This window comes from Abramis brama, assembly GCF_963993115.1.
Source record: "Abramis brama genome assembly, chromosome: 10".
Lineage (NCBI taxonomy): Eukaryota > Metazoa > Chordata > Actinopteri > Cypriniformes > Leuciscidae > Abramis > Abramis brama.
In genome coordinates this window covers 3345801-3360000 of record NC_139972.1, presented here as the reverse complement: position 1 = coordinate 3360000, position 14200 = coordinate 3345801, and the positions used below count along the sequence as shown (strand labels likewise).

General features: G+C 37.4%; 3 protein-coding genes across 10 annotated transcripts in view; 1 reads left to right on the top strand and 2 right to left on the bottom strand.

Moving 5' to 3' along the window:
- The window catches only part of LOC311091393 (uncharacterized protein), a 354781-nt gene that overhangs the window by 246747 nt on the left and 93834 nt on the right, over positions 1-14200 (top strand). The window lies entirely within an intron of this gene.
- The window catches only part of LOC311091343 (uncharacterized protein), a 530654-nt gene that overhangs the window by 435544 nt on the left and 80910 nt on the right, over positions 1-14200 (bottom strand). The window lies entirely within an intron of this gene.
- LOC311091392 (uncharacterized protein) overlaps positions 1-14200 on the bottom strand; it is a 64670-nt gene that overhangs the window by 19490 nt on the left and 30980 nt on the right. For both annotated transcript variants that reach the window (XM_084127345.1, XM_084127344.1), the window contains one exon: positions 5896-6069. In XM_084127345.1, the coding sequence (XP_083983471.1) occupies positions 5896-6069 (174 nt within the window). The remainder of the gene's footprint in view (positions 1-5895; positions 6070-14200) is intronic.

Sequence of the window (14200 nt, the reverse complement as noted above, 5' to 3'; positions counted from 1 at the left end):
TTCAGTTTAATTTTCTATTGATTATAATATAGATAGGACTATATACTTTATTTATTAAAATTAAACTGCATGTTTCTATTAATTGTGAAGCTAGACATTGAAAATTGCAGATCAAGCGCATGGGGCTAAATGCTTTTTCTTGTTATGAATTGTATCCTATTTTCTGTTATTACAGTTAACTACGCGAAGTGATATGGAACTGTAATGCGGTCAAGACCTGCCTGGAACTACTTTAGCCGTGCGTTTCCCTGAAAATAATGCACACCTTAGAACGTTCGTCAACCAATCAGATTCAAGCATTCAACGGCCCTGTAGTATAATGTGGAAGTATTTGTTCTCCATTTGAGTGAGATGTTTTGATGTGGCTAATTGAGCAAAGTGCTTCCATATATTTTATTATTATTATTAGTTCAAGAATAAAATAAAAATATTGGATTGATATCGGTATCGGCAAATAGCCAAAGCTGCGGCATCGGTATCGGAAGTGAAAAAGTGGTATCGGGACATCCCTACTTTCAAGTGGACGCGGCGTGAGACTGAATGCACTGCAGGGCTCCAGACTAACTTTCTTCACTAGGAGCGCTGGAGCCCCTGACTGAACATTTTAGGAGCGCAAGCAGAAAATTTAGGGGCACACCTTAAATCAGCTAGCAATGCAATTATTCACATTTCCCCCAAAATAACTGTAACACTGACAAATTATTTAATAATAAATAGACTTAACAAGTTAACATACAGATATTACAGTGTGCAGTTTTATTTTAAGTTCACAGGCTCCAGACTAACATCTGAGGGCAGCGGCACCGGAGCCACTGAGTTCTACAGAAAATATCTGGTAGCACTGGGGCTGGCAATAAAGCACTAAGCTTAATTTAGGGTGTAGATGCAATTAACTTTAATTATCATTCATAATGTCTTAATATTAATTAAAAAGCAAAACGAGTGAAAAAATTGATATTAGGGAGTGAAAATAGTCAATAAGCATCCTACTGTTTACATGTTTTTAAATAAGTGTTTAAATAAGAGTTTTCCTACATCTTACAATTTTTAGTTTTAGTACAATCTTTGAAGGATGAACAAAAAATGTGTTGGTCATCACATTAAAAATAACATTTATATATGATATTATAGTTTTGAAGTGCTGCAAAAAGATGTGTAGTACTTGTACTGTAAGCGTTTGACTATTTCTGTCACAATACCATAGCTATGGTTAGAGTTACTACATTAGCCTAAATCCATGGTGAATGTTGCTGATTTGTGGACTGAAAGCCTTCTGTAAGTGTTTATCCTGGTTTCCACGTCAGCGCTGTTTGATCTGATATCTGTGGTTTATAACAGAGAACTCTGCGCCGAATCGGAATGTTTCTCACTGGATCTCGCAGCGATGATGTTATTAATTCTGAGGCGAATTCAATGGATTTCTTCACTGGATCTCCTAGAAACAGTGTCGTGTGATCGAGATCGGCCCGCGACCACAGACAGTATATAAACGCCCGCGACTGGCAAGTTCAGGGCATAAATATCATCTAGCCTTTATTATATGATATCTATGGTTCAGGGCGCTGCACTGTTATTTGTCCGAACTAATAAACGGTCCGTGAAGCATAAAGGAGTAGTGCATTTTCGTTCCGCTTTCATTTTGTTTGCATTCGCTGCTCGGCAACATTGTGGTCGCGCCAGCACAACCTAAATAAATATTTGGTCGCACCGGCAGGAAAAATGGACGCAAAATGCAGTCTGGAGCCCTGCACTGAAAGCCCTCGCGCTGCTCATATGCTGAGAGAGAGATAAGACAGTAGAGCTGCACGATTCATCTCTAAAATACTGTGATCTCCATTCAAACACACACACACTCTTCTTCATATTCCTCTGTCTAATAAACCTTTGACAAAATCATATCGCAACATTCAAATCTGTGTTGGCGCTGCCAGCCTGCCGCTGACCCAGTACGGTGTACATTTTAGGACATCCTCAGACCTCAGACATATGAAGACAAGGCATCATGCCTCAGACTAAAAGGCTTCAGTCATTGGACAAAACGCATCGTGCCTCAGACTGAAAAGCTTCAGGTCTCAGGAAAAACAATGTCAGGTGTCAGGTCTCGTACAATTAGGCATCAGATGAAACAGCCTCAGACTAAAAGGCATCAGACGAAACGGACTCAGACGAAACGGACTCAGATGGAGTTTGGAGATTCGCATTGCCCCGCCCCATATGACATCACATGTACGCGGTTCATAGCTCGAAAGAACGCTTTACTTGATTCATTTCTGAAGTCTCTAAGGTTGATTAAAAACAAGAAAAGTGACAGATTCTTGAAATATTATGATGATATTTTTGACAATACCACTGATGCATAATGTTTCCTCTGTGTATATCTTTTATTTATTTATTTATTTGATATATGTGAAGCTTTACATATACTTGATATAATTTAATTCCTGTAGAAGTTCTATGTCCTTTATATCCGCTTGTTATCTGATACATATTCAATAAATGAAAAAAAAGAAAAAGAAAAAAAAGAACGCTTTACTTCACGATAGTTTGCCAACACACAAGCTAGCTGAATATGTCATCTAACTTTTTAAACGTGCAAATAAAACTCGTGAAATGCATGTTCTCTTCTGCATACAGCATAATTAGTGTAACATTTAATTAAAGCATATATATATATATATATATATATATATATATATATATATATATATATATATAGGCTATATATATATAGGCTATATATATATTATATGCTTTAATTAAATGTTAAAACATGCACTCGCGAAATGCATGTTCTCTTCAACATAATTAGTGTATATACAGTACAGGCCAAAAGTTTGGAAACATTACTATTTTTAATGTTTTTGAAAGAAGTTTCTTCTGCTCATCAAGCCTGCATTTATTTGATCAAAATGTAATATTGTGATATATTATTACAATTTAAAATAATTGGTTTTCAATTTATTATACTTTAAATTATCATTTATTTCTGTGATTCAAAGCTGAATTTTCAGCATCATTACTCCAGTCTATCACATGATCCTTTAGAAATCATTCTAATATTCTGATTTATTATGAGTGTTGGAAACAGTTCTGCTGCCTAATATATTTGATGAATAAAAGGTTAAAAAGAACTGCATTTATTCAAAATAAAAACATCATCTAATAATATAAATCTTCTTTACAGGGGCGGATCTAGAAAAATATTATGGTGTGGCGAGAGGAGTGCAGGAATTTTTGAGGGGTGACAACATATATACTGAATTTAATCACAGTTAAATTGGCCATAACTTTTAATTCGTTGCTGCCAACTGGGGTGATCCGCCCCTGCTTCTTTACTATCACTTTTTATCAATTTAACACATCCTTGCTGAATTAAAGTATTGATTTATTTAAAAAAAAAATAAAGAAAAAAATTACTGACCCCAAATTACTGACCAGTGTATATTGTTGTTACAAAAGATTTATATTTTTAAAACATTTGCTTCTTTTTTTATTTTTTATTTTTTTACGTTTTATTCATCAAAGTATCCTAAAAAAGTATCACAGGTTATGAAAAAATATTAAGCAGCAGAACTGTTTCCAACTCTGATAACGAATCATCATATTAGAATGATTTCTAAAGGATCATGTGATAGACTGGAGTAATGATCCTGAAAATTCAGCTTTGATCACAGAAATATTTTAAATTGTAAATTGTAATAATATATCACAATATTACATTTTTTTCTGTATTTTTTATCAAATAAATGCAGGATTGATAAGCAGAAGAAACTTCTTTCAAAAACATTCTCTCTGTCCTAGCATGTATCCCATATTTGTATAGGGTTAAAAACTTTTTTTGTTAAAAAAAAAATTGTATACGTTTCAAAAATTTTGGCCTGTACTGTATACAGTGTATATATATATATATATATATATATATATATATATATATATATATATATGCTATGTATATATATATATATATATATATGCTTTAATGAAATGTTACACTAATTAAGTTGTTTACAGAAGAGAACATGCATTTCGCAAGTTTTATTTGCACATTTAAAAACTTAGATGCCATATTTCAACTAGCTAGTTTGTATGTTGGCAAACTATCGTGGAGTTAAAGCGTTCTTTCGAGCTGTGAACCGCGTACATGTGATGTCATATGGGGCGGGGCAATGCGAATCTCCAAACTCCATCTGAGTCCGTTTCGTCTGAAGCCTTTTAGTCTGAGGCATGATGCCTTGTCTTCATATGTCTGAGGTCTGAGAATGTCCTAAAATGTACACCGTACTGGGGAGAGTCATCATGAAACAGCTTCACAGAAGGTCTTTTAAACCTCATAATAGTTTCATTATTTCTGTGAGACAATAGTTCAAATTATCATAGAAGTACTGGGATAAAAGATTAAAGTTCAAATATAAACACTGATGTCTACAGTAGCGATCAAAATAGAGTAAATCAGCTTTTGATAGAATCTTGGAACTTAAAATAACGCATTTATCGATTACATTGTTTTGCCACTAGGTGTCGACAAGCGACTGTTAAAAAATGTATTTGTTATTGAATTATTTATTGAAGAGAATGTAGAACTGTAGTATGATGCTGTATGATGCTTCTGAAATAAAACTCAGAAAGATCTGATGAATTGTTTTTGTAAATATGACTAATCTTATACATCATGTACAGTCTGTATAAGTGTATGATTCAACTTTTCCTCATGTTCTAGGTGTATCGTCCCAGCCCTAGTGTGTGTGTGTGTGTGTGTGTGTGTGTGAGAGTGTGTGTGTGTGTGTGTGAGAGAGAGAGAGAGAGAGAGAGAGAGAGTGTGTTTGAGTGAGTGTGTGTGTGTGTGTGTGTGTGTGTGTGTGTGTGTGTGTGTGTGTGTGTGAGCTTAATGTATTTACAAACATTTTAAGGAACTTTTAATACTAATGTAATTAATGTCCAATAAAGCCTGTATTAAAGCACTTAATGACATTTTCTGATTTTCCGTGACCTAATCTAAAGTGAGAACTATTTATGGTTAATACGTTGTTAAAGCATTATCTAACTCTTTACATAAGAGCTAATTAAACAATAACACTTTGTTAATTACAGTGACAATGAATGAAGAACTCACTATTTGTATATAGTCTCATAATATATTAACTTCAGCTTATATACTATTATACACTATTCATTAACTATAAACTAACAGTTTGGAGATGATTTATAAGCGCTGTGTTACTGTATACTTGTGATAAAGTGTTACCATTATTTCAAACTGGTCGCATTAAGTGTAATTGTTCCTTTTGTATGTGATGAAGTGATTCTTCTTTTTCAAAAATAACACAAAATAAACAGAGTAAAGATGAATTTGACTGATAGCATTATTATTATTATTATTATCAAGATTTCCACAGATATGGCGATATATTGTTATTGTGTGTTATTCTGGCCATGATAATCATGTAGTGATAAATCTGATATGGTGACAGTCCTGGTTCAGGTGAAACACACACCACTTCCCTCTTTTCAGCTGCACACACACATTTTGAGGAAATGCTCACGGTTTTACAAGGGTCTGTTTGCACAAGCATTACAAGACAAGTTGATTTACACCAAACATTTGTGCTTTAAAACCCTCTTCACTGTATCCTGCATCTGTTGTCTGGTTTGTAGTTCGTCCGGTTTAATAACTGTTAGTTTTACTTTCTTTTGGGGGATAATAATATAGTAAGATGTAAATGTTCCTCTTCAGGGAGACTCCTCACCGCTGCCTTCTACCGCCGGCAGGATCTGACGGCTCAAGCAGGAATCTGTCGCTGAACCACCGGATGGGGCTTACGCCAAAGATATATTGAATACACTATCTACATATTAATCTTTATTCACTCCGAGTCTTTATGGTGGAGATGATCTTACCACAGTATCTCCAGTTTACAGAGAGGATTCTCCAGTACAGCAGAAAACAGCTTCACTCCTGAGTCTCCTAGATTATTCCAAGACAGATCCAGTTCTCTCAGGTGTGAGGGGTTTGATCTCAGAGCTGAAGCCAGAGCAGCAAAACCTTCATCTGTCACACCACAATCACACAACCTGTAGAGAACAATGACACACATTAAGCCTATATCCAAAGATAAACATGACAATTAAAAAATAAATAACATAATGCTGTCAATATGAAATATATAAAAAAAACTTGTGTACAAAATTTGAAAAAACAAAATTTCAGTACAAAAAAACATTTTTATTGTTAAAATTGTGATTTCATAATATTTAGATCCAACTGGAAAATCTTGTGAAAAGATATCTTTCAGTTAGTCAAATAGCATATTGAGAGTGAGGAGTCACGTGCCGATAGGAGCTCTATAACGTTAGCCATCTAGTAGCTAAAATTATAATTTTTTACTTTTAAAACTACATTTTACAAAATATGGGCAAAAAGTTTACACTAAACCATGTAAAATTATCCATGTTATCCCCATGAATGAAAGTTAGAAATGTGGGTCTTTTATAAAGTGAATTTTACATAAAATGCTGTTTTTTGTAAAAAGCCTATTTAAATAAATATTTATTTATTTAAAGAAATTTAAAATATATCATAAATCTTCCAAAAACTGCACAAATGTTGAGTAAAAACATTAATAAACAGTGTAAAATTACATTTGTAAAAAAAAAAATATATATTATTCTGTTACAAAATTAAATGTTATTGTCTGGGGACAATAAGATACCCAAAGATAACTAGTGTCGTCCCAAATGAAGATAATCAGAGGGTTACACAAGTGGCAATTAAAGCAACACAGACTTTCCCAACGACAAAAATAATCATCTCCACCATCCTTCCCAGAACCGATCTCCACCCCCGCACTATACAGAGAGTCAGCACAGACATCTCACGTGGATGTGCTGGACTGCCAAACGTTCATCTGGCACATCACCCTACACTGGACATTCACAATCTCCATGACCACGTCCACCTACGTAGAGACAGTGTGAATGTTTTCGCTAAAAATCTTAAAGATGTTGCCCTTGGCCAAACCCCTGGCAGTCCCTCAAAGAGTCAGAGAGAATCCAACAACCCTCAACCAACGAGACGCTTCATCCCAGCCTCAGCACACAGCATCTTCCCGCCGCACCCACCTGAGCCCTGGAGACTCCATCGCCCCGGCCCGCTGTACCCACAGCCTGAACCCCAACGCCCACGCTTCCGGCCTCCACACCCACATCCCATACACGAACATCCCCGTCAGCATCAGCAACGCCAAGACCCGAGGCCACCATACCAGCGGAGGAAACAGCCAGACGTCCACAGACCCGAGCAGGAGCAGCTGAGCTACGCTGCAGCCCTGAAAGGCCCAAACGACACGCACAGCGCCAGTCTGAGAGAGATCAAGGACATGCTCAACTTGATCTGCACACGGCTGATGGACTAGTCGTCAGTAAAAGACACCAAATTCAACAGATGTACTGATGTGTATGTATGTGTATGTGTATATATATGCAGTGCTCGCAATATCACCTGCCCGACGTCTCGGGGTTATTGTGTTTTCCAGTCGGGCTACCAAAATGCATAACCGGCCTGCCCGACGGGCTATCTGAAATAGTGTTCGCTTCAGTCTTGTTATAATCAGATTCAGCGCGTTCTTCTTCAATTCGCAGCGGCGCCGAGCTAGCAGAGGACAAGGTGTGTGTGTGTGTGTGTGTGTGTTCACCTGAGTCTCATTGGTCTGTCAATGTCAGAATATTTGAGATGACCAATCAAATCAAAGTAGGCGGGCTTTATATACACAGAAGCTGCTGAGCGCGTATTTGAGCAGAGCGACTGACGCTTCAGTTTACGGTCAAGTGCGAGATAAGCTGTAAGTAGCTAAACTAAACATTTCATATTTGACAGCTTTTTTAGGTCATAAATGTGAAACGATTGACAAAAATAATCAGGCAAATGAATATACTTTTGTCGAATTTCGCCATTTTGAACTGAAAACAGGCCTATGTAACGTGACTAATAATTAGTTTACTGTCATTGTGAGGAGAGCATTAACAAAGCCGTTTTCATGTTAGGCACAAGATTAATAATGAATGTGTATATGTTGAGAATTAATATACAATTTGTAGCCTTCAGTAAATTAAAAAAGTTCAGCTTTAGGAGGGGAAGAGACAGGGCAAGATGAGGAGACTGAGAGAAAGAAAGAGTGATGGATAAGAAGTGAGAGGAGGTATTGGCACATAATCTACTGTCATGGTTTTAAAGCTATTTCTTATCCTTTTTTGGCCTTCAAATGTCTTGAAATGGACATATCAGAGAAATACAATTTTTTTAACCCCCTAATAACCTTAAATGTAGGACCTCTTTGATTATAAAGCCCTGTCTACGGCCCTGTATTAGGAATAAGATCAATAATGAATGTGTACATACTGTGAATGAATTTAATAAACTTAGTTAGGCTACCTAGCTTTCAGTAAATGAACGCGTCTGAGAAAATTATTCATAAATCAATCTATCAGTTGACCCTATGTTTACTTCACTGACAGACAAAAATGAAAAGCCTATATCAGTCAAAGCTCAGCTTTAGGAGGGGAAGAGACAGAGCAAGAGAAAAACAAGAGAAAAAGAGTGTGATGGAGATGAGGAGAGAAAAATAATCAGCTGCCCACTTACATGGTTTTAAAACTATTGTTATCCAATTTTTTTGGCCTTCAAAACATCTTAAAATGCAAATATGTAGATCAGAGAAATCAAAATTTTCTCGGGGGTGCCCCTGAACCCCTGACTAGCCTACCTTACATTCGGGACCTCAGTGATGATAAAACCCTGCCATCTGCATGTTAATGAAACTTATTAGTGAGCATTAGACCCTAAACTAAAGTGTTACTTTTTATTTATTTATTTTTTATCATACCCTCATTGGGGGCTGAGCCACAGACACACACTGATTCATGTTCACACACATTTCAGTTTAGTTAGAACCAGATGCATATTTGTTGATATTTTGTGTTTTGAAAAAGTTTTTGATTCATTGTTTTGACTCCTAACCAATTTTCTACATTAAAAATTGTCTTTTTATCTGGGCTAGTAAAATTCATTTCGGGGCTACCAGCGATTTTGAAATTTTGCGAGCCCTGATATGTATATGCGCATATATGTGTATATATATATATATGTATATGCGTGTACGTGCATGTATGCAAAAAAAAAAAAAACCCCACCGATAACAATACAAATATGTAAAAGTATGTATGTTTACATGGTGCACATAGATTTTAAACGGGTTCAAGTTGAGTTGGTTCTATTCTAGAGGAATGTTAAAATTGTTTATTGACCGCATGAAACCACTGACAATCACAGTTTGGAACATCCAAGCCATTAACTCATCAAGTTTTGGATGTAAAATCAAAACCTTGGATTTTAAGAAAAGTGTTTCAGATATAGACATAATAATCTTACAGGAAACGTGGCGCAGAACTGATGAGGTCACTCTCTGTCCCCCAGGGTATCGGGAAATACTCATATCGTCCCAAAAAAATGAAAAAGTCACACGTGGGAGAGATTCAGGGGGCATCATAATCTGGCACAAACTTGAAATTGAAATTAGTACATCCAACTAATCAAAAAAGAAGAATCTCATATCTGGCTCAAAATCAATAAACAGCTCAGTCAAACTACAAAAGATATATTCTTATGTGCTCTTTACATTCCTCCCTCTGAATCTCCTTACTATAACGAGAACATCTTTGAGACCCTCCACAGCCAAATCAACCACTTCCAGGCCCAGGGAAGTGTGCTGATGTGTGGGGATCTCAACGCCAGAACAGGAGCCCTACCCGACTACACCACAGACAACGGGAATAATTATATATTTGGACAGAGCTTTCAACAAAACAGTGTTAACTTTTCAAGGACTAACTCTGATGCTCAGGTGAATAAAAACGGCAGGCTTCTACTTGAGCTCTGTCGAAGCCTCGGTCTGTACCTCGTCAACGGCAGGGCGAGAGGGGACTCTCTAGGGAGATACACATACAGCTCATCTCATGGTTGCTCAACAGTGACAACATGATCACAGACTTAGATATATTCTCTTTCAGAGCATTCACGGTCAAACCACTAACACCCCTATCGGATCACAGCCAAATTACTCTGTATCTAAAAAGGAAAGAAAATACTAACATACACCCACAACCCAGTAAGCTGTACAACATCCAAAACATCTACAGATGGGTTCAAAACAGCACTGAAAAATACCTGACCGCATTTGACCACCCCCAAGTGTGCTTACTCACGGATAACTTCATAGATTATGATTATCCTCATAATGACGATGGCGTAAATCTGGCTGTAGAAAACAAATTACATAATTGATTATCTGGCAACAATATCTAATCTTAAAACCACTAAGAAAAAACATAAGCTAAAACAAAAGAATGAAAAATGGTTTGATTCGGATTGTAAAAGAATAAAGAAAAATTTAAGACAGCTTGCAAATCAAAAACACAGACAACCAGACGATTCAGATTTACGTTTTCATTATTGTGAGGAGCTTAAAAAATATAAAAATACACTCAGAAAGAAGAAAGAACAGTACATCCAAAATCAGCTCAAAACCATTGAAGATTCTGTCCAATCAAACAGTTTCTGGGACAACTGGAACCTCCTAAATAATAAGAAACATGAACAAATTACAATTCAAGACGGAGACACCTGGAAAAATCAGTTTGAACAACTTTATAGCAAATTAGACATGAATATAAAACAAACACAAATATATGAAAAATTAAACCATATAGAAAACATAATTGGCAAACACCAAAATCCACTAGATTACCCAATCACAGAAGAAGAGCTGATGGATAAAATACAGGCTCTGCCAACACAAAAGGCAAGAGGACCAGACGGCATCCTTAACGAGATGCTTAAAAATATAAACCCCAAATTCAAATTGGCCATCATGAAACTGTTCAACTTGGTTCTGAGTGTTGGCCATTTCCCTGACACCTGGAATAGAGGACTCATAACGCCCATATTCAAGAGTGGAGACACATCAGACCCCAACAGTTACAGAGGCATCTGTGTGAGCAGCAATCTGGGGAAGATGTTCTGCAGCATCATCAACACAAGACTCGACCACTTCCTCACAGAGCACAGTGTCCTGAGCAAAAGCCAGATCGGATTCCCACCAAATTTTAGAACATCAGATCATATCTTCACCCTGCATACCCTGATCGATAAATACATCAACCAAAACAAAACCAAAATATTCGCTTGCTTTGTAGATTTCCAGAAGGCCTTTGATTCGATTTGGCATGAAGGCCTTCTTTCTAAACTTCTAGAATCAGGTATCGGGGGCAAAACATACAGCATTATAAAAACAATGTACTCAAACAATCAATGTGCAATTAAAATTGGCCATAAACAAACTGAGTTCTTCACTCAAGGGCGGGGTGTGAGACAGGGCTGCCCACTATCACCTCTTCAATATCTACATTAATGAACTGGCGAAACTCCTAGAAGAATCAGCAGCTCCTGGCCTCACACTTCACGACTCCTCTATAAAGCTCCTGCTGTATGCGGATGATCTGGTCCTGCTGTCTCCAACAGGAGAGGGTCTACAGCAGAACCTGGACACCCTGCATCAGTTCTGTCAGACCTGGGCCCTGACCATCAACCCAACCAAAACTAAAGTAATAACGTTCCAGAAAAGACCCAGATGTCAGGGAAAAGGACACAACTTCACCCTTGGTATGACCAAACTTGACCATGTCACAAGCTACACATACCTCGGGCTGAAGATAAGTGCAAACGGAAACCTAAATTTGGCCGTGAATGAACTGAAAGAGAAAGCAAGAAGGGCCTTCTATGCCATCAAGAAATCTGTCCAAATTGAAATACCAATCAGAATCTGGCTCAAAATATTCCAATCAGTCATAGAACCAATTGCATTATATGGCAGTGAAGTTTGGGGTCCTCTCCTAAATCACCAATTCGACAAATGGGACAAAAATCCGATTGAAACCCTGCATGCCGAGTTCTGTAAGAGTATCCTGAGAGTACAGAGGAACACACCCAACAACGCATGCAGGGCAGAATTAGGCCAATACCCTCTACTAATACATGTGGAGAAACGAGCCATCAAATTTTGGAAACATCTAAAAATGAGTGACCCCAACTCTTATCATTATAAAGCCCTTAAGACCCATGAGATGAACCCTGAGAAGAGCCGCTCATTCAGCTGGTCCTGAGGCTCCACACACAGACGAACACCACTAACACTAATCAGCCTCAGGACACTGACACCCTCATCCACACAATCCGGCCCAACCACATTATAAAAGCTCAACGAGAGCATTACCTGACCTACTGGACTCAAACAACACAAAAACAAAGCAAACTAGAATGTTATTTGGCCCTAAATAGAGACTACACAACCGCAGAATACCTGAGTGCAGTGAAGGACTGCACACTCAGAAGAAGAATGACGAGGTACAGACTGAGCAATCACAGCCTGACTGTAGAGACGGGCAGATACAGGCAGAACTGTGTGTGTGTGTGTGTGTGTGTGTGAGATACAGGCAGAGCTGGCTGCCCCGAGAGAGACGCCTCTGCCCGTACTGTGACCAGGGAGAGGTGGAGACAGAGCAACACTTTCTCACCAGCTGTCCCAACTATGAGGAAATTAGAGGGACTTTTTACACAAAATTTGAAATACTTTGCCCTAACTTCCTAAAATTGAACAACAAAACACAATTTCAACACCTATTAGGTGAAAAAAGAGATTGTATCATACTAGCGGCAAGATACATCGATGCCCGTCACAAAAAGAGAGAGTTGACGATTATTCAGTGATGCGCTCACACACACACACACTCGTACACAAAACACACACACAAACACTTACACACCGAATTCTAAATTGTTCACAGAATTTTTAAATGTTCATAAACTGTTCTACTATTTTTTCTTATTTTTATTTCTTATTTATATTTAATTGAATTATTATTATTATTTTCTGTACTGAATGTTCAAAATCATTTTCTATGCTGTTTTGATGCTTTGGCAATACAAATGTATTTTTTGTCATGCCAATAAAGCTTTATTGAATTGTGAATTGAATTGTGTGTGTGTGTGTGTGTGTGTGTGTGTGTGTGTGTGTGTGTGTGTGTGTGTGTGTGTGTGTGTGTGAGAGAGAGAGAGAGAGAGAGAGAGAGAGAGAGAGAGAGAGAGTGTGCGCGAGAGAGAGAGGGGGTGTGTGTGTGTGTGTGAGTGTGAGAGAGAGAGCGAGAGAGGGGGGGGGGTGTTTGTGTGTGAGTGAGAGAGAGAGAGAGACTGAAAAAAGTATCCTTTAATTCCTAATTTAACATTCTAAAAACATCAACATTAATACAACAATCTTACACACACTTAGTATTATTAAAAAGATAAGATCATCTCTCCATCATCACCAACTTCACAAAGAACATTTGCAACAGACCACTTTTCAACAAAGCACTGTAAATTATTTGTCAACTTATAATAAGCATGTTCAAGGCGAGCTGCTAATAATCCAAAAAACATCCCAACCACTTCTTTTGACCCTTCTTTCTGAATCATGTGTTTCCTGGAAAGCCATATAGAAAGTTTAGCCACTCCAAACACATAATTCATCAAAACATGTTTTTGTTTTTTCTTTACAGAATATTTTGGTCCAAAAATAAACAAAGAAAAAGAAAAACATTCACCCCAAATCAAGCACCACTGTTCTAATAAATGAAACAACTCTCCTAACCTACAACATCCACAAAACAAATGAACCAAAGTTTCATCTTGGGTACAGAATGGACATTCCACCCCTTGACTGGGGTCTAAATGTGCTACATGTTTGTTGGTGGCTATAGCCCCATGTATTATTCTCCATTGGAGATCTCCTGTTCGTTTATCAATTGGTAACTTATACAAAGATCTCCAACAGCCTTTAATGGACTGATCTGGGCCAAAAGAATCAAACCACCTTGATGATTTCATTTCCTTCAAAGATCTCAAATGGATTAGCTTCACACACAGAATATACATTTTTTTCTTATCCAACTCTTCAAATGAACCCAGCTGTATATTTAAAAATGAAAGAAAACTATTCTCTACGCCAAGCCCCTCTTCCACTGTTAGAGAAACATCAAGGTTTGGGAAACCATATTCACACCCATCCTCCCACTGACCAAGCGCATCACTGTCACTGGCAAAAGCTTTCAGTGACTG